General features: G+C 39.6%; 1 protein-coding gene across 1 annotated transcript; it reads left to right on the top strand.

Annotated features, from left to right (window-relative positions):
* The first annotated feature begins 5,438 nt into the window (after window positions 1-5,438).
* trhr2 (thyrotropin releasing hormone receptor 2) lies at window positions 5,439-24,145 on the top strand. The gene is made up of 6 exons (XM_074631737.1): window positions 5,439-5,590; window positions 11,661-12,333; window positions 13,600-13,732; window positions 14,248-14,399; window positions 16,202-16,325; window positions 22,301-24,145. The coding sequence occupies exons 2-6, from the start codon at window positions 11,951-11,953 to the stop codon at window positions 22,883-22,885; spliced, it is 1,377 nt and encodes a 458-aa protein (XP_074487838.1). The 5' UTR covers window positions 5,439-5,590; window positions 11,661-11,950; the 3' UTR covers window positions 22,886-24,145.
* The last annotated feature ends 1,176 nt before the right edge of the window (window positions 24,146-25,321 follow it).

Raw genomic sequence — 25,321 nt, 5'->3', positions numbered from 1 at the left:
CCCGTATAATTAAGCTTGACAAGTTCATTCTTGACCTTGGAAGCAACAGTTGACAAAACAATCTCCCCTCAAGGTCCACTTACTCACTTGTTCATCTGCCGATGAAGACCTTGAGATATACAGTGGAAAACTCTACAGCAAGCAAGTTTACCATGAGCGGAGATTTTGTCAATTGTCAAAATGGTACAATCTTGTCTTGAATATGATATTGAGTAAATTGTCTAAACCAGAAATGTCCTTTAACCAAAGGTTTTTGTCCATTACTGCAAACAATACGGTTGACAATATGAATGTTTTTGTGGGGTTTTGGGAAATACTATGTAAGTAAAGGTTCAGTGATTTATCTTGTTTGTGTCACAGAGGCCCTGTAGCAGCTTTGACTAGCCATATTAATGTATAGTTTGACATGTTTTCAACAGTAATCTACCATATAATATCCCCATTTACCATTTACCATTTAATATCACCCCAAATAGTTCTCAATACTAATGAGGTAATTGCCAGTCTGCCCAAGATGTAATCAGTGGCTCGTTGAAATGGTTATTTAATGACAATTGCCTTTTCCATGGACAGCTTAAAATGTGATCTGAATATTACTTGTCCTTTTTTCAAATTCTATTGGCATCTGAATGGGAACCATCAGGAATCTACATGCTACAATATAGTTCTTGTAGCAAGTCATTTTGCCAACTATTGTTAGGTTTATTATTCTTGAGGTCAATAGTCCACGCAAGTTTAACCCGACATTTTAGCTTTGTCTTAGTCAAAGAAAGCCTAAAACATGTTGGTCTAGTATTAGCCCTGACAACTGGCCATAGAAGGACACGTTGTATGATTAAAGCTTCAGTAGGCAGAATGTTTTTGGCATCATTGGGCAAAAATTCCATAATAACCTTTCAGCATATTGTAATTCAAGTGTTCTGAGAGAAAACTAGACTTCTGCACCTCCTTATGGCTCTGTTTTCAGGCTTTAAAAAATCTAGTCCGTGACGGGAGACTTTGACCATTCACAGGTCATTTCAGAGAGAGAGCTTACAATACGCTGAAAGGTTATTATGGAATTTTTGCCCAATGATGCCAAAAATATACTGCCTATTGAAGCTTTAAAGTATGCCTGGTAACATGTTTTTATGTGAAATTTGTCCAAACCAAATGAAACTGCCTCATCTCTGTTCTTAATTGTTTCAAAAACATGAGAGGATATTTGATTTATTGATTTATTTGAGTAAGAAATACTTATTTGTATATAACTGGGCTAATTTTCACATCACCCCATATTGAGTACATCTACTACTGGTACTGACTCAGTCAATGGCTGAAGTTACATTATACAGTAAGGCTGCATCCTGTCGCCTTCTAGCCACTAGATGGAAGCAGTGACCTTACATCAAATGATGTCTGCGTAAGAGTCAGAGATGGAATATGGAACTCCTTCAAAAAAGAAAACCACTCCAGGTGACTACCCCATGAGGCTGGTTAAGATAATACCAAGAGTGTACAAAGCCTTCATCAAGGCAAAGTGCCTACTTTGAAGAATCTAAAATCTAAAATATATTTTGCTTTGATTACACTTTTTTTGCTTCCTACATAATTCCACATGTGTTATTTAATAGTTGTGATGTCTTCAGTATTAATCTACGATGTTGAAAATGATAGAAAATAAAGAAAAAACATTGAATGAGGTGTGTCCAAACTTGTGACTGGTACTGTACACACACATATGCATATATATATATATATATATATATATATATATATATTATTGCTGTCAATCGATTCAAATATTTAAACGTGATTAATGGCATCGTTGTCCATAGTTAATTGCGATTAATCGCAAATTAATCGCACGTTTTTAATCTGTTCAAAATTTACTTTAAAGGGAGATTTGTCAAGTATTTAATACTCAAATATACTGCTTTATGCAAATGTATGTATATATTATATATATATATATTTTATTATTATTGGAAATCAATTAACAACACAAAACAATGACAAATATTGTCCAGAAACCCTCACAGGTACTGCATTTAACATAAAACATATGCTCAAATCATAACATGGCAAACTGCAGCCCAAAAGGCAACAACAGCTGTCAGTGTGTCAGTGTGCTGATGATTATCATAAAGTGGGCATGTCTGTAAAGGGGAGACTCGTGGGTACCCATACCATTTTCATTCACATATCTTGAGGTCAGAGGTCAAGTGACACCCTTGAAAATGGCCATGACAGTTTTTCCGTGCCAAAATTTAGCGCAAGTTTGGAGCGTTCTTTAGCCTCCTTCATGACAAGCTAGTACGACATGGTCGGTACCAATGGATTCATCAGATTGTGTAGTTTCATATGATGCCTGTATCTTCACGCTTGCTTTAGAGCCTGCTTTAGGGATTGTGTTAATGCATTAAAGAAATTAGTGGCGTTAAAACAGAATTGCATGAACGCATTATATATATACTGTATATATATACAGTATATATACACAGTATGTATATATATATATATATATATATATATATATATAAATGCAACATATGCAACAGTAGGACTGGCAGTGGGACTGTAAACTGCAATCAGTCTGATACCAGTGACCACATCAATGCAGTAATGTTGGTTTGTAACGTTTTGATTTTGAGTTCAGTGATGTTTAGAAGACAGTTTGGGTTTGCTCTAGAGTGATCAGGATTTCAATTAAGGCTGTATTTTATCATTAATATCTTGCTCTGGAAATGAATATAGTGAATGAAACTAATTCTTGTTTTGCTTGGAGATGGGAGATGCTTCCCTTAAACACATGAATCCCTGACAAGAGGCAGGAACTGGAGGGCACAGGAGGCAGTGTCTACCAGAAGGCATTTTGAGGGTGGATAGTGAAGGTAGAGCATAGACTATACATGATTTCCTCTCAAACATTTCAAAGTAAAACTATCATGATCCAGTTTTGAATCCCTTTCAATCGATGTACACATATAGCATACACGATATCTGTCCCTTACGTAGCCAGACTAGACACCTGTATTCATGTGTTAAAGGCAGATGACCTGTCATCCCTCAGTTATTAGCCTTTTCTGTATATCCAGATTGTAGTGTTTAACCTGCCTGACACAGAAGCTGGACAAGATGAACCTGTCATGGGGAGAGGCCCAACATGCTGCCAAGGACCGAATACAATGGAGAGAGCTCATTGAAGCCTTATGTCCCATAGGGGATGAAGAGGAATGATGAACCTGCTTGACAGATAATTTATGCTTATGCTCACTGACATGGTTTTAAAGCTATTATTATCCTATCAAGCTCAGTTTTCGGACCTCTTTATTTCTAAAACCCTGCGTATGGACCTGCGAGTGAATCGACTGAAAGGGAATGAAAGGTGCTGATTAGATTTTTTAGTGAATGGGGAAGAGGACCTACAAATAAACCTACAACTAGCCTGCTCGCCACTGTTCAGTTCACTGAGCCCTGCTGTGAGCCCAGTTGTTGTACTTCATTCCTTCAGGGAACAAAAGGAATATTGTCAAAAGTATGCCCACTGAATCATAAAAAAAAACAGTAATACTAGTTCAGGGTGATCATTTTGAGTATAATATTCCTATAATATCTTTGTCTGGACTTAGAACATATGTGGTAGGCTACAGTTGAGCTACTTACAGTGAGCTTAAAATACTGCACTATTTTAAATACAACATTCTAACATAATTTCTAATATCATTTAAAATATTTATGTATAATAAATCATACATATAGGTGAACAACCCATACAATTCCCACAATGGCAAAACTAAGGTATTCATACCCTCTCTACGACAGCGATGGATTAAGGGCCTTCTAAGACCTGAGCGATACATTTAATTTACCTGGGTCATCTTTCTCTTTTTTATTTCCAGTTGCTCACTGCCATGTGCATATAATGGCGTTCCATGGACTCAATCATTACCTATATTCACCCACTATAGAAATACACAGCGTTTTTTTTAGAGCTAGAGTGAAGGTCCAGATAATATATAAAAACCCAAGGAAACAACCGTGTCAAAGGGGTCCCTTGACCTCTGACCTCAAGATATGTGGATGAAAATGGGTTCTATGGGTACCCACGAGTCTCCCCTTTACACACATGCCCACTTTATGATAATCGCATGCAGTTTTAGCATGCAGTATAAATGTGTTATTGTCTCCTATTCTAAAATGGTGTGTTTGAATATTTCTGCATACTGGGGTCCCTAAAAAGTCTTGAATTACATAAATTGGGTATAACTGTAAAGCTGAAACTCTTGTGGATCCAATGAACCCAACTGTATTCATGATTCTGTGTGATGATGTTAGTCCCCATAGTAGCCATTTCATTGTAATTAGACAATTTTTTAAAACTTGACCTTTCTGTATAAAATGACCTGTGGTGACCTCTAGGATAATCACAGCCTCATGAAACTTTACAGCCACAAACTACAGACCCGGAGCATTCAGAGGATGGATGGCTTTCCTAGCTAGATTGACAATAAGGGGGTTTCTGAGCAGTTTACACAACAGAAGTGCTCGCCATCCAATCGCTGAAAAATTATATTCTTGCAAAATGTCAAAAGTTTTTGATCCCAAATAACAGCATTGCTTTTTCTATGGTGTTCCTCAATGTCTTGGTGTCTTAATGTTGTATTGTGGAGTGATTATTGATCATTTTTTATCAATTTTCAAGTGGCAAAAAAATGGTTAAATTTAGCACCAAATCTGTGTAACAAATGGTATCAACCCGGAAATTGCTTCAACAACTTATGAGACATCATAGAGCATGGGCAGAGGGGGCCAGTGCACCTGTAATATTAAGCCTTTATTATGACATTATGTTATTGAATGATGATTTTTCTCTTGTCTTATCAAGCCATCAAAAAGAAAAAAGCATTGTTTTGTGGAATAATGGCAGCAGATAGACGGATGGGATGGCGGGGGTAAATAGTTAGTAGTGGCAATAGTGGTTATGTTATAATTATGAGCTTTAAATGGAGGTTGAAAAATGATTTGTATTAAACTGCGGTCAAATTTTATTTCCAAAGTTTTGGCTAGGACATAGCACACCAATGTGCTTTTCTCAGGTTCTCCTGGATATACATTATTTTTCCGTATTATTCACATTTGTTTTCAAAGATTATTTTTTGGGCTTTGTTTTATAGTGACAGTGAAAGGTTAGGATAGATAGATACATAACCCAGAGCATATGGCAAACATCCATGTACCTAGAAAAATAATATACAGAAAATAATATAATAATATATAATATGGGAAATGATTTTATTCACAGATTTGAATAATAAGACTTAATCCTGAAGACGTGACGTTGCCTAATTCCACAACAGGCATTGCGCTTTTATTTTGAAGGCACTAGTGCTGCTTCCCTCGTTAGTCTGTGCGCGTGTGACGGAGCTGAGTAGTGCGTGTGCACTGTGTTGTACTGTACAGTATGTAGACAACAGCATGGGCTGCCGATCTGGCTTTAACCAGCGACTGACACAACACACACACTCAGGGGAACAAAGAAGGCATTTTATTTTGTGAAGAGAGATGAAGAAGATGCTTGAAGAGCTGACATGATGCAAACACTCTAAAGGTAGGCTAATTCATTTCATTTTAAGAATAATTAGAAGTTTATAATCAGTTCTGTCTGTCTTTAAATCCCTGTTGCTGTGTTCATCAGACAAAGCTCCAACCATACCATCCTGACAGTAATGTCATCCCTTCATTTAGCCTAACAAAGGTACACAGAAAGAAAGAGGAAATAAGAGAGAAAGAAGTGCATGATTTGACAGTTGTCTTTTTGATAATGTTTTTCAGATAATTTCGGATCTGTGACAGTAGCACAAATACAAATACAACATAAAACAAGTAGTTGTCATGGGGAACATTTTCATTGCACTCTTTTCATATTTTAACAGTAACTTGTTTCATGTAAATCATCCACTTCTCCCAATTTATGTCAAGAATATTTCCTTGAACTCTGAGACGATAGGTCAATTTTCCATACATTTCCTGAGCAATATCAAGCTATTACTGTTATTGACATTTGTCTTGTATTACTCTATAGCTATAGGCTCAGCTAAGCTCCATACATTTTCATTCTCATTCACCTGTTACACCCAGTGGAATACCTCCAGGTCTGAGAAGTGAAGCCAATGATGAAAACCTGCATTCTCTCTAACAGCCAGCAGGGGGCGACTCCTCTGGTTGTATAGAAGTCTATTAGAAAATGAGCCTAAGTCTCACTTGATTTATTACCTCAGTAAACATTGTAAACATGAGTTTATGGTCTCAATCGCTGGTTTTAAGTCTTCTTCAATACAGCATGATGTTCATTTAGTAAAATATGGTCCCATTTAGAGTCAAATAGACCATAAAGCAGGGGATGCTTTAGGGCGGGGCTACCTTGTGATTGACAGGTCGCTACCACGCTGTCTGGGAGTTGTCCGTGTTTTTGTCTTACAACTTTAACTTTTTCACAGTGTGTTTTCACTTCATCAACGTAAATTATAACATTTTTGGGCGTTCAGTTGTACTTAGCTGCACCCTCTGGTGTCACTTCTGGTTGCAAAAAAACAATATGGTGACAATCAAAAACCAAGATGGCGACGGTCAAAATGCCAAATTCGAGGCTTCAAAAACGGCAAACCAATGGGTGACGTCACTGTGACTACGTCCACGTCTTATATACAGTCTATGGTTACACCTGTGCCACACCTTCGTTTACTAATGGCCACTGTGCAGTGGACCAGTTGTAGGTTCGGTGCCTTACTCAAAGCAGGGGCGTGTCTGGTGAGCGGGCCAAGCCTGAAATCTAACTGGCCACCCAAGGTGCCACCTCCTTGTCCTAAACTATGATTGCCTATCTGCCAAAGCTTATTTTAGTTTTGTTGGTACATCACTGTATTTTTGAATGTACATTGTTTCCTTTTGTATGTAGCCTACTTTTGGAGGCACAATTTCTTTTTAAGGACTTAGTATGAAAGCTTTATATTACATTTGTATGGTGTCACTCTGTTGTGTTGTGATTAGTAGGTACTGTATATTATCTTTTGGATTAAATGTTAAACAGGAATGTCAGAAACTGTAAGACTGTAATGTTGGTGATTAAAGTAGATATGAGTAGTGGAGACAGAAATGGTGAATTAATGCTATTCTGATGTGTGTGTGTGTGTGTACTCGCGCACGTACTTCATGCCACCCCTTCATAAATCAGTACCCCATTTGTGCCTTCCAAGTCGAAAAAGTCTGGATATGCCACTGGCTCAAAGTCATCTTTATTCTAATTGCTAGGGGTAACCCATTCTCTTTCTCTGCCGACATTTTCCAGCTTGTCTGGTGACCTTGAGTTTGCTACTTTTAACTGTATCCCGAGAGGAAACACTGGAGCAGAATTCAAATCAAGCAGGAAATAGTGGCGTCTATTAATTAGAGAGTCAGGCTTAGTTTTAATGTTGAGGTGGACTGAATTGAATAAATGCAGCTGAGATCTGAAGCAATGGGAGGGAGGAAATGAGACCACTTTAAAGTTAAGGATTGGTGATCCATGGCAATTATGTGGCCTTTAAAAAGTATGACTTACCTGAACGGCTAACAAGAATCCAAAAACGCTGAAGTGTTTGGTGACCTGCAAGTATTTATTACCGGTGATTGCTCCGTTTTACGCATATAAATGTAAACCATTTATGTAATCAAGTCAGACTTACTAGTTTATTTCCACCCACAATCTACTTGCATAACCTGTGTCTATGTTAAAGCTTTGGTCCAGAGTTAAATCCAGATTGAGTTAGATCTGTTGTAGATCTGTAGTATTGTTGTGTAGTTTTACAAAACAATTGGATTCAAGTCAGGGTTAGGCGATTATTTCTATTTTTATATTGTTCAATCATGGTTACTTGAGATCGTCGATGGGCGATCCGATCACCAGGGGGGGGGGGGGGGGGGGGCGGGCGGTGTGACACAGTGTCTGACGGAGATTTGAAATAATAGAACATTTAAGCTTTCTTCAATTATTAAAAGAATGTTGACATTTTATTTAAAACATTTAAACATTACTTTAAAAGTCTGTGTGTCTCTGCTTGGTGCATATCACAGCATTATGTTCCGTTTAACATCATTATCTTTTCTTTAATATCACAATCCAAAATATACTAATTTGGGATTCATGTTGATAAATATGAGTTGACAGTGACAACCATTTCGTTTCACTTTATTTCTCTTTATTTCGAACAAGTAACAAATAAGTTAAAAAATAAACATATAGCAAACAAATAATCAACATAAATAGATATTACGTCCGAAAAGGAGTAGGAAGAAATATACATTTAATGGTTCTTCTCCTTCACCATAACTTAAATAATAACTAAATATTTATCATATAAAGTTTTGTGGTAGCCTGTAGGTTATTCCTGTTTTATTTCAGTTCCAACCTTGGTAATGAAGTGATGTTTTTTACCGGTTGTCCACGTGAGGTCAGATAATCCTTTATTAAATGTTGATGTAAAGTGTTCCAGCAGCAGAAGGACCTGTGGCATCTCTCTTGAACACACACTGTGGCTGAAGCATTCTGTCACTGAAGGAGATACTTAAAAATGTACGGGGGGAAGCAGAGCCTTCTGTAGTCCATCTTCAGAACTTTGTAGCTTTTTTTGACCTCATGACGTTTTCCATCGAAGTCAAGGAGAAGTGGTTAGGAAAAGACAGGACGTCATTTTTTGACTTTTCGACCGCAGCCCAGCTTTTCCCTCGTGCCTCCACTCTTTGTGCTAAGCTAAGCTTACCGACTGCTGGCTGTAGCTTCATATTGATCGTACAGATATGGGTTTGATATTTCTCAAAATGTCAAACTATTCCTTTAAGACAAAACTCATCAATATGTATATGTTTATGTAAGATCTTAAAGTGATAAGTTGCCTCTTCCCCTTTATTCATTTCTCATGTTGAAAAGATAGTTTGCATCTGTGTATGTAAACCTCGGTCCAGCAGGAAGCCCTCCAACTTAACAGAGTTCCCTGAGGCAACTCAGCCAAGCATGATGGATAGTCAGAAATGTGCAGAAGATCAGCTTTACTGAGTTGATGTGTGTGTGTGTAATGGAATGGAGAGTGGATGCAGTCTGATTGATGGCAGAATGGTGCAACTAAATTACTTTTCATTTCATGTCCACCTCAATTTATTAGAGGCAGCCCTCAGGAGGGGAGGTCCAATATGTGTGTGTGACCGGGCTGGGAGATGAGTGAAAGAGCAACAGATGCCTTGTAGAGTTTCACAGTGTTGCACACTAGTTAATTAGATTTCAGCGGAATGTGAAACCTCAAAACAAACCTCAGGATTCTTTAGATGAGAAAAAGCTGGCTCACACTTTGTCCTCTGATAACCTTAAAATCTGATTAAGTATTTATAGTTTAAGAAATGGCTTTAATCACAAATTCTTATGCTATTCAGGATTTTAGGAATGTGGCTGTAGCTTTACCAGAAATGCACTAGGAGGCATCATAAGTGCATTATGTGGGTTGTGCTTTGCCAGAATATTAAGTTAAAATGATCTTAATGCACTCATTGAGTGTGTTTACGCCTTGAGTGCTGGGTTATTTGTTACACTGCATGCTCAGCAGCACCATAATGGCTCATTTGAATACCAGTAACAGTTTCTGCTCCGACTCTCAATCTGCTCTCAAGCTGATCTGTTGGTACGTCCAATACCTCGGAGCAAGATCTATTTTATTACTTTTCTTTTATTACTGGCTGTATTGCCATGACATTTGTTGTGGCTATTCATGGTTGCCAAAGGATGATTTTTAGTGTTTTTGGTGACCCCGCTGACCTTCCCTTTAGCACCACCATCATGTCAGAAATGTCCCCTTGACCAACATTTTGGTCTTTGACAAAGGGTATATTTCATTTCCCTTGATTGCATCCACATTTCCCTATGGCAGTTTTTGATTAGGACAGCATGGCTGAATCACCTCCTCTTCACACTGGCCACGAAGAGAGTCTTTCCTGATGCAATTCCAATCTTCATTCTGTGCAAAAATGCACTCTGAAGGTCGTCAACCCAGACTAATATGAGACTGCAGCGGTATGAGTTGTTATCGGATATTCGTTCATTGGGTAGGTATTCGGTTTTTAATTTAGGGATTCTGATGTTTTTTTTTATTGTTGTTGTTTTTTTCTAAATGGAAGCTATTTATCCAGGTCTATAATTTACCCTTGATAAGAAAAAAATTCACAAGCTGTTATTATGTCTCAAACAATTGCACAGATAGGACCTTGCACAGCCAAACCCCTCGGGATTACAAACATGCATAAAATACACCAAACCAGGGTTTCCACCAGTGTATTGCAAGGCCCACTGGGTCTAGTTTCCTCCCCGCCAGGCCTAAGCACCAGGAAATCTTTTTTTTAAATGTATTTTTGAGATGTTTTTACAACTAAAATGTGCTATACAAGTATCAAACTTTAAATGAATAACTCTTTATACTGTAACTCTTTTATATCTTTATATAATGTTATAAGGAATAACATTAGTGAGTCTGCGGTCGAGAGAGAGAGAGAGAGAGAGAGAGAGAGAGAGAGAGAGTGTGACAGTGAGTAAGTTATTAATAACGTTATAGCTGTGAACGTAGCAGTGCAGTGTGGGTGCAGTTTATTTGTTGGTGTATAATTCAATTGCTAAAACTCCTCAAGACCCAAGCCATGTTTCAATATTGAAATTCCCCTACGGACGATATTGCTTTAAGAAAAACGATATACGATATTTTCGTCCAAAAAAAAGCTGAAGAGAGACACACAGAGATATAAATATCTATGGATTGGAAATGCATATGTGCAATAGTGGCCACAAAGTGGCGACAATGTATAGGCAGTAAGCGTTATTTTACACAATGGCATGCTGAGATCAATAAATCAGATGAGTCAACTGGTGAGGTTATTTTTTTTAAATAAGATGTTAATCAACATTGATAGCACTGTCGCCTCACAGCAAGAGGGTCACAGGTTGAAATCCGGCTTGGGGGCCCTTCTGTGTGGAGGCAACATGTTCTCCCCGTGTTAGCGTGGGTTTTCTCCGTCTATCCTGATCCGTGCGTATCAGGCGATCCGTGCGCACACAGGAAGCTTTTCAAAAGCGAAATGATCAGATCTGTGAAGTCAATATTTATTCAGGTTGTGATGTTTTACATGTGTTCAAATTGATTGGTATTTGTGTGTAGATTGGAACACACATTTGTGAGTACCCAAAATTACGCACAAATCGTACACATTTGTAACTCTTATTTTTCATTTGTAGATCATGTAATACACATTTGTGACCATTTTGGGACCAATTTCACTCCATAAAAATGAACTAACTGCTGATCTTTTCCTTACAAATATTCTGCAATTACAACATCTCATTGCCATTTGAAACCACCATCTTGCTTTGTTGTTGTCCCCCCCCCCCTACACCCTTTTGTTCTAACCACCATGAGTTTTTGGAGCACTTTTCCAATTAGCATTTATCAACTGATTCTGCCAGAATTGCTGATACCTGAGGGAGTCACAGAGAGAAATTCTTTATATGTGTCAATGTGTGTTAACATATTAAAGGCCAAAGCCAATTGAAAGGTTCTTGTCAATTCAATTCTGTGTTTGTCCAACTAATTGAACTCATTTTCTATTTCTAGGTGACTCAATGGAAGCCCTGGGATCGTATTCGATGTGTTATTGTTTTTCACTCTTCTTCATTAGTTAAAAGGAAGCAGTGAAGGTGAATGACAGAAGGAAATATCAAAGACAAGAAAACAAGCACAGTGATTTTCTTTTCTTTGAACTGGACTGGCCTCTAAATGAGAGTTAATGCTCTAAATGAAGGAGAAAAAACATGGCGACACTTCTTCATCACTTTAATCAAATGAACGTAACTTGTGATTAACAAACACTTACTGTATATATAAAAAGCCAGCTGCTAGCAGATATGACCAACAACGTGAGCTCCAGAATCGACACCCCAACCAACATCTCTCTGAGTCACAGCGACGCCGTCTCTGAGTCGTTGGAATACAAGACGGTGTCGGTGTTCCTGGTCCTGCTGGTGTGTGGTGCGGGCATCGTTGGGAACATCATGGTGGTCCTTGTGGTCTTCACCACACGCCACATGAGGACACCCACCAACTGTTACCTAGTCAGCCTGGCCATAGCTGACCTGACGGTGCTGGTGGCGGCGGGGCTGCCCAACGTGTCGGACAGTCTGACAGGCACGTGGGTTTTTGGCCACGCTGGGTGCCTGGGGATCACCTACCTTCAGTACCTGGGCATCAACGTGTCCTCCTGCTCGATCACTGCCTTCACTGTGGAGAGGTGAGGATGGACTGACGACCAAATAGAACTGTTCTCAGTACAGCTTTTGCTGGATTGTACTGTTTTGCGTTGTTATTGGCAATCATTTTACTTTTACTGGAGAGTGCTTGTCTTTTAATTTGCATTACAGAAGACAAGTGTTTAATTTATGCTTTACATGTGAGGGAGTCAGTGATGTCATCTGATGCAAGTCAATGGTCTCGGCTTATTGCTCGGCTTAGTATTGGTGTCATCGGCGTTGGTTTGTTGGTTTGTCTGTCTGTCTGTCTGTCTTTTTGTCCTTCTCTTAGCAGGATTACTCCAAAAGTCTGGGATGAATTTGAATGACATTTTTTGAAGGGTGGGGTGTGGCACAATGAATAATCCATTAGATTTTGGTGGCGATCCGGATCAGGATTTGGATTCAGGAATATTTTTAGGAATTCCGATCAGCCTGAGCATTAAGACCACAGGGTATAACACATGTGCAGTGTGAGTGATGACGCGTGACCCCGCCTCCTTCTTCGAGCAGAGAGATACGTGTGTGGATGTGTGTGCGGGAGATGCTGGCCGTCCGTGGTAAGAAAGAAAAAAGCGGAAGATGACGGGATGAGAGACAACGTAGTGTAACGTTATACAGACATAACAAGGCTGCTGAATGAGAGAATCATCCGCCGATACGTTACACGGAAACACACCGTGTTAATAATAAGCCGACCACCTCACGGCACCACCAGCTGTGAGCTGTGATCTGTTTTTAAAGTCACGCACCTTGGCGGAGTTTTGATTAAAAATATTCAATTTTTTTATGGAAACCACTGGTATGTTCAAGGATTATACCAGTGTTTATGAAAGCCTATTTGCACAGTTTGGTGATTTGCAGGTCAGATTTCAAAGCCTTAGCTAAAAGAATTGGTTTTAGACATCTGCGTTACATCTGTGCCTCATCTGTGCCTCATCTGTGCCTCATCTGTGACCTCGGAATATATCTACCTCCTAGATATAAAAAACCCTCGTACAACAGTCTCTCCCTGTATTTACAATTGTCATGCCAACTGCATAGATGAATAAATTAATATCCAGCAAAACTCATGATGCATAAAACAAGAATCTTAGCTTAACGTTTAGCTAGAGAGGAGGCGTCATTTCCCACAGTCACTGCTAAAGTGCAGATTTTTAGATACCTTAAAAAATGGGAGGGGTATCTACTTACCAACAGATTGTTGGCAGTTAAAATATTTACAGCCATGGTTGTGTTTGAACCGTCCATTTCCTCTTTTTATGCAGGTACATAGCTATCTGCCATCCAATGAAGGCTCAGACAGTGTGCACAGTGTCCCGGGCCAAGCGGATCATTGCTGGAGTTTGGATCTTCACCTGCATCTACTGTATGCTGTGGTTCTTCCTGGTGGACATTCAGGTTAGATAAATACACTGCTACACTGATGGATGGATGGATGGTTTAATTGGCTGAGGGCCACCGCAGAGTAACCCTCAACTACAGATTCAAAAATAAGGTATATGATAAGTGTGTGAGTGAGTACTGTGGCCACAATCATTTTCTCTGTAAAAATACTTATAATGAAATGAGGGTACAAACATGTTTTTTTATATATGTATTTACATGGCTAAATTGCTATGTGAACACACTTGTGGGCTATATAAATAAAACAGTACCCTTCACAGGGTCTGCATCGTGTTTCAGGAAGTACATGAGTCATGGTCAGAGGAATAAAACATTTGTAATTACCAATCCTCTTTTGTCTATGTACTGGTTCAACTGCAGGGGAATGTGAAAAGCTTTTTAAGAGCCCTGTGCCATTTCTGAGAGTAGTATCATTGTGTTGAGATGTGAGAGATTATTATGTGCATCTCAGCCCAGAGCCACTAGCCTGTTTTATTACAGCGTCTCTATGATAACTGTGTGGCATTCAGGTCAGCCAGGACGGACATGTGCAGTGTGGCTACAAAGTGAAACGGGAGCTCTACCTGCCCATCTACCTCATAGACTTTGCCATTTTCTACGTCATCCCGCTGCTCGTCGCCATCGTGCTGTACGGCTTGATAGCACGGATCCTCTACCTCAGGTACTTTAAAATATGTTTCAAACCATATTAATACATTAATTCATTCATTAATAAGAGTTACTCCACCAATTTAACACATGTGATGTCTCTGTTTATTCATCATGAGTACTACTCAGCCTGTGAACAGAGTTGTATAATGCCTTCTGTGGCTCTGGGGGAGCTTTGTCAAGTCTGAGAGAATGACTCTGATGATGACGAAGGCTTGGCCTTGAAGGTTTATAACAGAAAGCCTGCATTACAAACTGGAGTCATGGAGTTTGCAAGAGATGGCTATCTACCAGGCGGACTGAAATGAAAGACCCTTTAGGCTCCAGTGGTTTTAGGCTCCAGTGGTTTTGGATATTGACCCATGCTAGGGACTAAAAGTCAGGATATCTCTGACTCTGCTTGCAGAGAGTTGAAAACTCGCTTTAGATGCAAGATTACTGACATCAAAACTGGAGTAGACAGATTGGAGTAAATGTGATTTAAAAAAGAATTATTTTTATAAAACGATCACTGTATCCTGAGAGTAGTGAATGAGACAGGTAATCTGTTAATCTGGTAATCTGGTAATCCTCCGGTGTCCTCCGGTGCACCTAATGGCATCTGCAAGATTTCACAGATTGGAGGAAAACAACCAATCAGAGCCGAGCTGGAGCCTTGCCGTCTCTGAGCAGCTGTCAGTCACTCACAAACTCAGATCAAACAGTCAAACTAGGCAGTGCTGATCAAATATTAATTGATATTCTGTTACTGTAATGTCAATTTCTCTCCTCAAATGTTTTCAGAATCATCTTGTAGTGTACTGTTTAGCTGTAAAATGAGAAAGTTTGTGACGCCACCGCCATTGTCACATGACCGGAGCACAGCCAATAGAAATGCTCTCTCTCTGAAATGACCTGTGATTGGTCAAAGTCTCCCGTCACGGGCTAGATGTTTTAAAGCCTGAAAACAGAGCCAAGAGGAGGTGCAGGAGTCTAGTTTTCTCTCAGAACACTTGAATTACAATATGCTGAAAGGTTATTATGGAGTTTTTGCCCAAGGATGGCAAAAATATACAGCCTACTGAAGCTTTAACCAACTGACACTGATGGAAATGGAGTGTGTGTATAGATAGAGTGCTCCAGGGATGACGTACTTTTGTTGGGCCAACCAGGAAGTTAGCATCACCCTGGTTCCCTCGATTAAAAGCCAATGGGTTTGTACCATTGGGTTTTGTATTATTACAGAATAGTAAACTCCTTGGCAAACACAAGTATATGATATTTACATGTTTTGTTCAGCAAGATAATCTTCACAAATGAACAGCACTTCTATGATTCTTGAAGCGTGAACGCAATCGGCAGAAGTAAAAAGTTAACGTTAGGCTATAAACGAACTACACCACCACGGTCACATGAGCGTGAGTATACGCAACGAGGCTGTATAGGAGGACGAGTCGACGTGATGACGTTTAGTAGTCTCATTTAGACACTTGTTAGCAACCGCCTTTTCTAAGACACATAAAGGATTGAAAATTCACGAGTGGGATATTTATTGACGTATTTTATGTCGTAGAGCAAAACGTTAAAATCTCTTCAGCTTGTGTTAACCACAGACCTTATTTCAGGCATCTAACTAAAAACCCATTGACTTCCAGACGAGGGAACTGGAAGTGCTAAAATGCTAACTCATTTCCGGGTTTTAGGACCCATTCCTGTAGCACTCTATATGACATATGACATAAGGACAGAACCCATATCAGTTTAGCCTTTTTGCAGGATTTCGACCAACCAACAAAACCAACCAACAAATGTAACATGCTGCTTGTGTCCCTCCAGCCCTCTGCCCAACCATCCTGACACCAGCGCCACCACGCTGCGTCGGAGCTGCCGGGAAGCATCTGAAGCAGGGAAGGGGGGTCGCCAGGGCCGGCCAAAGAGCGCGCTCTCCTCCAGGAAACAGGTTTCTGTCCTCATACAACATTTACCCCCTTCCCCATTAACCCCTGCTGCGCTCTCTGTCCTTACTGTCAAATCTTGTCTTTCCTATCAAATGATTGCTGTGCGATAACTTTAGTCACATTTGACCCAGGTCACGTCTGTTGCTGTGCGTGTGATCTGCTGGGAATATAGAGGTCATGATTCCCTCTCAGCATGGTGATGATGTCCCTGCTATCCATTGCCTCAGAAAAGTGGCCTCTTGTCGGCTCTCCGTCCTGGCTTTTTACGAGGCCCTGAAGGCAATCATGGCAGTAATGGCTTCTTTTCCTCAGGCTGAGCAGTCAAAGAGCCTTCTTACTGAGAAAGCCCTGCCTCTCTAGGTTACACGGTGTTGCTGCTTTATCTCTATGCTCTTGGATGTAGAATACATTCTCTCTCAGGCTTTTTCAGTCTTGAAAGCATTCATAAGCTTTTATCCACTCAGAAGGGTTACGGCAAAGTTCTTTTTTAGTCCAGAAGGGACTAGTTTTGGGTCCACATTTTATTCTTTCAGACGTTGTAGAGCAATTGAAAAGCCATAGTACTGCACAGAGATTTTTTTGTACAAAAATGTTCACATATTCTTATATTTGAACAATAAGAAAAGAGATTGGCCTGTATTTCTTTCAACTTCACCCAAGTAGGTTATGACTGAATCACTGTAAAGCTTTGCTCCTCTTAACGTGTAAGATCTGGCCAGAATTTTAGTTTAAAACATTCAAAAAAATTAACCCATTTGTGCCCAAAAACTATATTTAGTATGATAAGGAAAAATTCCACAACATTTTATTCTGATTGGTAAAAAGTCTTGAAATCTGGTTCTTTGGGCAAGTATCTAACAGTATAACTTTGACATTTTTAGATCACATGAAAAATCACACTTTTATTAATGGTCAAAGTCAGGATATTTGAAAAATTAGGAAAAACGCCAGCATTGTGTTTATTAAATGTTTTCCATATGAAATATTTTTTGCACTGCATACAGTATGTTTGCAAATCTTTGATATTCAACTTGTTGTGAGTTCATAAATACCAAATACTTGATTGTGCTCCTTGTAGCATCAGAGATACAGACATTTATTTATCATCTTGTATTTGGGCACATGGGACTACTGTTTTTTCCTAAAATATAATGGAGTCTATTGCAGAAACAATAGTCCCAAGTAGTATGATAAGAAAAACTCACTTTTCAGCCAAATGGTTTGACCCATTTAGAAAATTTCAGAGCACACTTCCACCAAAGGAAATTAAAAATGTCAGTTGTGGGCACAAACGGGTTAACTAACATTATCAAAAGAATGTGAAGAAGTATCAGTTTTGTGGTGTGTACGGTAGTAGCACACAGGGTTTGCTATTACGAACATTACATTTCATTTGAAATTCATTTTCAGTAGTAATTTCAAGAATTCTTAAACCTATCGCACCAGTGTTTAATTGCTACTTCATAATTTTTTTGTAATCCTTTTTTGCATTTCATTTGACTGCTGTAATATTTGTCACTTTGTGTTGCATAAATAAAATAAACCAGCAGCCTGAGGACAGTAGATTGAATTGAAACACTTGTATATTTGTACAACCATTTAGAGAATATCAGGTGTTTTTTGCTTTTCTCCAAAATGTGTTACTAACAACTCCCTAAGTTTCCTATATCCATTAACTCTTGTCATCTATGCCTGCATGACAAAATCACATTTTACAGTACCTTAAAGCAGAAGTGGGTAGAATTGGAGCAAATATGATTAAAAAAAAATGTGTTCATATAAAACGGTCACTATATCCTGACAGTAGTGCATGAGACAGGTCATCTGAAAAAAAAATTCCTCCGGTGCTCCTGATGGCATCTGCAAGATTTCACAGACCGAAAGAAAACAACCAATCAGAGCTGATGTGGAGTTAAATAAAAAAATTTGAGTTTCAGAGACTTTGTTTCCTGCATTCTGGTGACTTTAAAAGAATGAAAATAACAAAATAATAAGTATACTGCGACAGCATTTTATGTTAAATAGACTTAATTTTAATTCTCGGGAAAGAAAACTGAATAATTCTCACCTCTGGTGTGAACATGTGTGGTGTGAATATCTGGCATAAACTAATATTCATCAGTTTTCATTCATTCATTCATTTTCTCCTCCTTCTTGAGTATTTCTTTCTCTTAGTACCCTCCATTTCTCTCTGCTTCTCTCACTCACTGAAGGCCTTTCAGACACAACGTGACAACGGCACCACTGCGCTCTGAAACTTGATATTTCCAACGGCTTGCGCCACGCCGTGACGGCTTTGCTGTGATGCTGTGATGTGGGGCAAACGCAGCTCAAACCCCGCTGCGGTGTTGCGAGCAACTCTCCTCTGCCGGGAAAACACATTTGCTGTAGCTCTATTGCCGTCCGGGTGGAAACAGAAGAGCTTATAAAGTTATGACTTTATTCTCGAAATCTCCGATTTTTTCCCCCTCAATGTGGCCCTAATACTCCGTCGTAATAAATCGGGAGAAATGCGGGAGAATTGTGACCCCGGGAGGAATCCGGGAGAGGGCGGTGAAAAATGGGAGTCTCCCGGGAAAATAAGGAGGGTTGGCAAGTATGCTATAGAAGCAGCTCTCCGCTCTGCTGTGCACTTAGTCTATTATTGACGGAGCCACCCAAAACTGTCTCCTTCTCCTTCTAACCACCTCTGTAGTCTTTCAAGAAGGAAAAGAAATGAAAGCGTTCTCCTCCTGCTAACAGGTACTGTAGGCCTATGTGAAATATAGATACAAACAATTATGAGGATACATTTATTTTTAACAAAACACATCCACAAATCTTTGATCCATGTCGTTCATAACTGGACTTTTAACAGTATTAACTGTCTGTAGGCTACAGCAGAACAAAGTATTCAACAAACAACCTACAAATATTGGTAATCTGTTAATACCAATACATTATTTTGTGAATAACTATTTTGCTTTTTTGATGTATTTATTTCACTGATAGTTATATTAAATATTATATTAAATTAATTATTTCCATGGACTTAAAATCATTGTTTTATTTGATGCCCTTGCTGCTCTGGCATTTGGCCTTTGTGCCCTCAAAAAAATTGACAACAACAGAAGCCAAGTGGCCTTGCCCCTAAAGTGATCAAATTCCAGGCCTGGTTCTGTGAAATCATGTTTTTTGGTATGGTGACACTACAACACCCAAGATCCTCAGCTGCTCTGAAGCAAACGTCTATCAGAGAAGCCTACAATGCAAAGCCGCTCAACTCAGGAGTTTTCTCTTAGTTTCTGTTGTATTTCTGACAAAGTAGAGCCACTCAATGAGCATTTCCCCAGCGGTTACTATGAGATCTGTATTATTAGAACTCACTTGTTGTTACCAGCTGTAACCAGAGGCGTATATGGGCTTGTACTTTTGACTTTTTATCAAACAACCAGATATTTTCTATTTAACACAGTGGGTCATGTGTTGTACTTATGATTCAGCTTGGAGGGTTTTATGCCCATCTAATTTGTGAAAGTGCTTTAATTGCTGGTCATCAAACAATGGCTCTGCAGAAAAGCAATTTTACCTCTGGACTGCTGGATGCTAAGAATTGCATCTTCAGGTTGTACAAAGTCACAGATTAAATAATAACCCTTTAATTGAATGGGTCTTGAGTGCTTTACCTTCCCATGCAACCTTTAACATTGTTGTTTCTGTGTCACAGTGTGCTTGTCTCTGCGTGAACACAGGCCTCGGTGAGACTGAACTCTCAAGCGAGAGCAGAGAGAAGATCCTTATCTCGTGTGTTCAAGGGGCTCCATCTAGGAGCAGGAGATTTGCATAATGTGATTTACGATTTACATTGAAGTTTCCTTAATACCGCAGATGATTTTGCTCTCTCAGTTCTTCAATAGCCACTTCGTGCTCTTTCATTCATCGTTTGATAGGCCAACTCAATCTGATAGGAGTTTGATAAACTTGTGTATGCCAAAGAATGGCACTTTTATGATTAGATATTAATACAGTGTGGTGTGAGATTGTGTAGTTTTAATCTCTGAGAGTTTCTTCATGTCTGTGATCTCCTCGAGTGCATGTGGAAGAAGAGGGATGGGGAAGCTTGGTCATCGTTGCCCCCCGGGTGAGATGATAGCATCAGATGCTAAATGTGAATTCTTCGGCTCAGTGGGCTGAACTGTGCGTCCGTTGGATTCTGGATTCTGTCTGGGAGGATGCTGTTGTTAGCAAAAAAATCTGATTTGTTTGTAATGCTGGAGTCAAGTATCCTGCCACCACATAATTACAGTCATAATATGCATATTCAAAATGTCAACCCGATGCTTTCTGTCTCACTACGGCAGCGCAGAGATAATTGGAAAACTCTCCTCCCGCCTCCTTCATGTTCAATTAAACGCTCTGTTGTGCATGAGTTTTTCCCTTTTAACTACCTGCTTAGGTGGCTGTTACTGACTCATCGCTTAATGCATGAACACAGTCCCACACGAACATAGTCCCCAGTCTGTTTCTGGAGAAAATAAAGGTTACAGTTGGCTAACTAAACACTATTTGGGCAGACTCGCTAGCCTTGCGACAGTAAGGCTACAAATCAGCGCTGTAGCGGTACTCTCTCCATTCAAAAATAATGTCTGCTGTTGTGAAATGTCATTGTCTACTTGTTATTTGGGCCAGTACGGTATATGATTACAATAGACAGTTTACTATTTATAGTCTCTAACGTAAGCTTCAATCATTAGCATGTCGGCTAACTAGCTTACTATAAAGCGTTACTTCAAAGGCCAAGGAGCACATCAATAAAAGCCACATTTAGGAATAGCACACCCACTGTGTAGTAGACTGTTTTCAGGCTATTAAATAGGTCAGTCGCTATAAGCACCATAGATGAGGGTCAACAGGGCCCTACTACACCTACTAGTAAGTTTGATCATCTATTCACATGGTAGATCACCAAAAGAAGGTATAAAAGACCATGACAGCGACCTCTAGCGAACGTAGTAATTATGACAGGAGCTGAAGCGGAAGTCAGGCACTGTAGTAGACAATGTGAAACTTGCACACGCAAGGAACAGTATCCGCGAGTGGAAAAGCATCCTCTCGAGGGAGCATTTCTGCTCCACGTGCACAAACACACTCGCACTTGCTCAACTCGCTCGCTTGTCAAGTTGAGACTTTGGAGGCGGGGATGGAATAGACAGTGGCTGATGTGTCCGCTCTCTGATTGGTCACATTCAACACCTACAGTCTCTGACGGCGAAGGCAGAACATGAATAATTCATGAACACGTGACATCGTTGTCCAATCATAGAGCACAGAACACGTGACCATCCACTCCTCCAAATATCACAATGTTGTATCTGGGAAGCAATTGAGTATTAGCATTAGATAATAGCATTTGAGCAAAAAAGTGCTTGCCATCCAGTCGCTGAAAAATGCGATTCTTGCAGAAATCTCAAAATGTCAAAAGTTTTTGATCCAAAATCACAGCATGGCTTTTTCTTTGGTGTTCTTCAAGGTCTTGGTGTCTTAATGTGGTATTTTGGAGGGATTATTGATCAATCAATTCTCCAGTGGTAAAAAATGGTTAAATTTAGCACCAAATCTGTGTAACAAATGATATCAACCCAAAAATTGCTGCAACAACTTATGAGACATAATATTGCGAGAGAATGGCCATCATATACTTCGATCACAATGTTCAAAACCCTTATACACTTTCACAATTTATTTCAATTAATGAATTACTTTATTTCAGATTTATGACTAGAAGAACTTGACACACAGTGCTGAGTGCTTAATCTTCAGGTTCCCAGCTTTCAGATGATGTACACCACTTCTATGTGACATCTACTGCTGACCTGCCATCTCCCCCTAAAGACCCCTTGTACCTCCTAAAAAAGACAAAAACAGGTCTATTGTGGGTCTCAGAGGGTTAATTAATGTTTTTTTTTTAATGAACTGTCCCTCTGCTTCTTCCCTACAGGTGACAAAGATGCTGGCAGTGGTGGTGATCCTATTTGCTCTACTGTGGATGCCCTACCGGACGTTAGTTTTGATCAACTCTTTTGTGTCCACACCCTATCTGGATGCCTGGTTCCTCCTGTTTTGTCGGACATGCATCTACGCCAACAGCGCTATAAACCCTGTCATATACAATGCCATGTCTCAGAAGTTTCGCTCAGCATTTCGCGGGCTTTACCGCTGCCAGAGGCCAGAGGGAAACCAGAGGACGCTGTCGATGATCCAGACCGGCTTCGGCACCATCCGAGACACCCGGACTTCCCAGGCCAATAGCAATGGAACCAATGAAAAGGCAAGGAGAGACCTGAATACTGCCACTGGTATGACCACAAACCAGAATGGAAGCAGTCATCGGGAGACAGCAACAGTCAATGGCAAGAAAGCAGACCATACCATCGACACCAGCCCAACTACTTTCGTCTTTAATGTGGGTCCAGCTGAGACGACGCCATCTGGTGATGAGGAGTCGGATTGGCCTCCATTAAATGATACAACGGTTAATTTAGCAGACAGACACACAACAAGCGATCAGCAGGAAAGCATTTAAATTTCCATATCACCATAGGATATCTATGAATTTGTAAGTACCTCTTAAATCTAATGAGAAAAAACAACAACAGAACTATTAAATCGAGCTGTTTCCATCTGGTGACAAAACAGTCGTGGATTACTCATGGACAGGATCAGAAGTAACCCCTAACTTATATTTATTTTATGATTTAAAAGTGGTAGATTTCGCCTTGACCGCTGAGGTCACAAGAGAAAGAGATGAAAGAGGATGTGTACATGGCATGAGTCACACTGAGGCATGGAAACATTATTTCTTTAGTCACAAAATCAAAATTGCATGTCAAAATGTTAGCTCATAAATGAATTAGAGGCTGCATATGTTTCAATTAAAGCACTTTTTACCATCCAAAAATACATAATGGACTGGTTCTCATAATGAATCAAGACCATAATGGAGTCAAATATTATGAATTCAAGGACAAACAATGATTAATTTGCTTTTTGAAAGACTGTAATTTAAATAATTTGTCCTATTCAATTTCTTGCACAGAGGAATTTGACGCGACACATTTTAGTGTCTAAAAAGGAAGACATAATGATCTTTTCAACATTACCATCTCGAATCGAAGCACTATTTCCTCCACTCAGCTGTGATTCATTGCTGAGATACAATAGAAACGTTTTAAAAAGGCAGAGTAACTACAACTTTAAAAGAAACTTTCTATTTCTCTATAGTACAAAACAAGCACAGACTCAAACTTGAGCAAAAGATCAAGACAAATCAGTTTAGAAGATTTTGTAGTTGACCAAACAGTGTATACTGTGACATTTCTATTTTATTTGAAAGTCTACAACACATAGTGATCTGAAAGAAACTAGTGATAGGGCAACACAAGCATTAACTGGCCATATGTGGGGAGTCAAAATCTAAAACACAGATCTGTTGAATAAAAAGTGTTAATAAAAGTCAAATAATCAACATACGAGGGGGGGCCTATGGGGACTGACTCCCTTTTAGAGCCAGCCCAAGGGTTCATTCGATGAACTTCAGTTTTTGGCACTTCCGTATTGGCATCACTGCTCAGCACCGGAGGTTGTCGCTTCGGTGCGAGTCGTTTCTGCCACTTTAGATTTTATTCAATAACCAAACTATCAAAACGCACACAGACCATGGATGTATTATTAGACTCGTTAGAGATGAACTGCGCCTCACGTGGAAAGTAGACGAGATCAGGCGGCAGCAGCAGGGTGCGGTGACTAAAAGCTGCGGTCAAGTCGGACAGTTTCCAGCAGCTTTCAAAGAATTTACAGGAAGTTACAGAAGTAGTTACTTCCCGTTTATATCTGATCTGTAGGCCACTTGTAGTTTACAGACCATGTTCGGATTTATTTATATTGGTTTGTAAATATATGTGGAACTGTGCGTGTATCTGGCATTGGATTCTATCCTTTAATATTTTTATGTCCGCCTTGTGAAGCACATTGTAATGAGCACTCGTTTTGATAAGTGCTATATAGATAACCTTCATTATTATAATAATAATAATAATTATTATTATCAACAGCACAAGATGTGTTTGTTAACAGATGAAACCTTCATTGCACAACATGAGACTAATAATCTACAATTTAGTGTTAAATATTACAATTACACAGAAAGTTGTGACTTTCTACAACATGTGGTGTTTGTTGTCAAAACTAAGAGCCAATCGGCTCTGTGATCAGGCGACAGCCAGACGTTTCCCATAATGCCCTGGGTCTTGCAGTCGTTGGAGAGCAACTGCGGTGCCTTGTGAGTTGCAGCAAGTCGGCATCAAGTCGGCATCAAATCTAACCGGCATGCATTGTGCGGCGATCGCCGGTGATCGGCCTGGCTCATCTCCAACGAGCCTATTGACAAAGCCCTCGGTGCTGCTCTACGTCTTTGTTCTCTGGACTGAGGGAAGACTGGCGCTACAGTGACTCACTATCACCTCTCGAGGTACAAGTGGTATTACAAGACAGGACGGGCCGGGGCTAGCTGGTTAGCATGCTCATTTCTGTAGGTATCTCTGCAACACAATACATCTTTGACATATTGTTACCTCTTCACATTCTGTTGATAATGTTAGTACACTTTTCGAATGTTTTAAACTTCTGGCCATAGGCTATCTTACACATCGCACCTTTAAGAAATATACTGTCTGTAGTGAATTTTCCTGACCTTATACTCCTCTGCTGCTGACCTTCTCTAGCTGCTCGACTAGAACACTCATTATCAGTCATTTGGTAAGGAAAACAGTCTCATCTGAACATTGAACTACCTGTTCATTTTTACTTCGTTGAGAGGTGATTTTCAATCTGTGCAGCTAATTTGGTTCTAAAGTCAAGGGTCAGAAGAAGTGATCCATTACCGTCATGAAATATACATTTAAAAAATGATTGTTATTTACAGCCCTGCATGCATTATATCATTTATAGGGCTGTCATTCGA

The sequence above is a fragment of the Sebastes fasciatus genome, chromosome 4 (genome assembly GCF_043250625.1).
Source record: "Sebastes fasciatus isolate fSebFas1 chromosome 4, fSebFas1.pri, whole genome shotgun sequence".
NCBI lineage: Eukaryota > Metazoa > Chordata > Actinopteri > Perciformes > Sebastidae > Sebastes > Sebastes fasciatus.
This window is presented reverse-complemented; position numbering and strand designations above follow the sequence as displayed.

What these genes read in the sequence shown, in the direction of transcription:
- trhr2 (XM_074631737.1), top strand. Translation starts at nt 11,951, where the DNA reads ATGACCAACAACGTGAGCTCCAGAATCGACACCCCAACCAACATCTCT. An exon ending in TCTTCCTGGTGGACATTCAG is followed by an intron (nt 13,733 to 14,247) that starts GTTAGATAAATA and finishes TGTGGCATTCAG; the next exon opens with GTCAGCCAGGACGGACATGT. An exon ending in GCACGGATCCTCTACCTCAG is followed by an intron (nt 14,400 to 16,201) that starts GTACTTTAAAAT and finishes GTGTCCCTCCAG; the next exon opens with CCCTCTGCCCAACCATCCTG.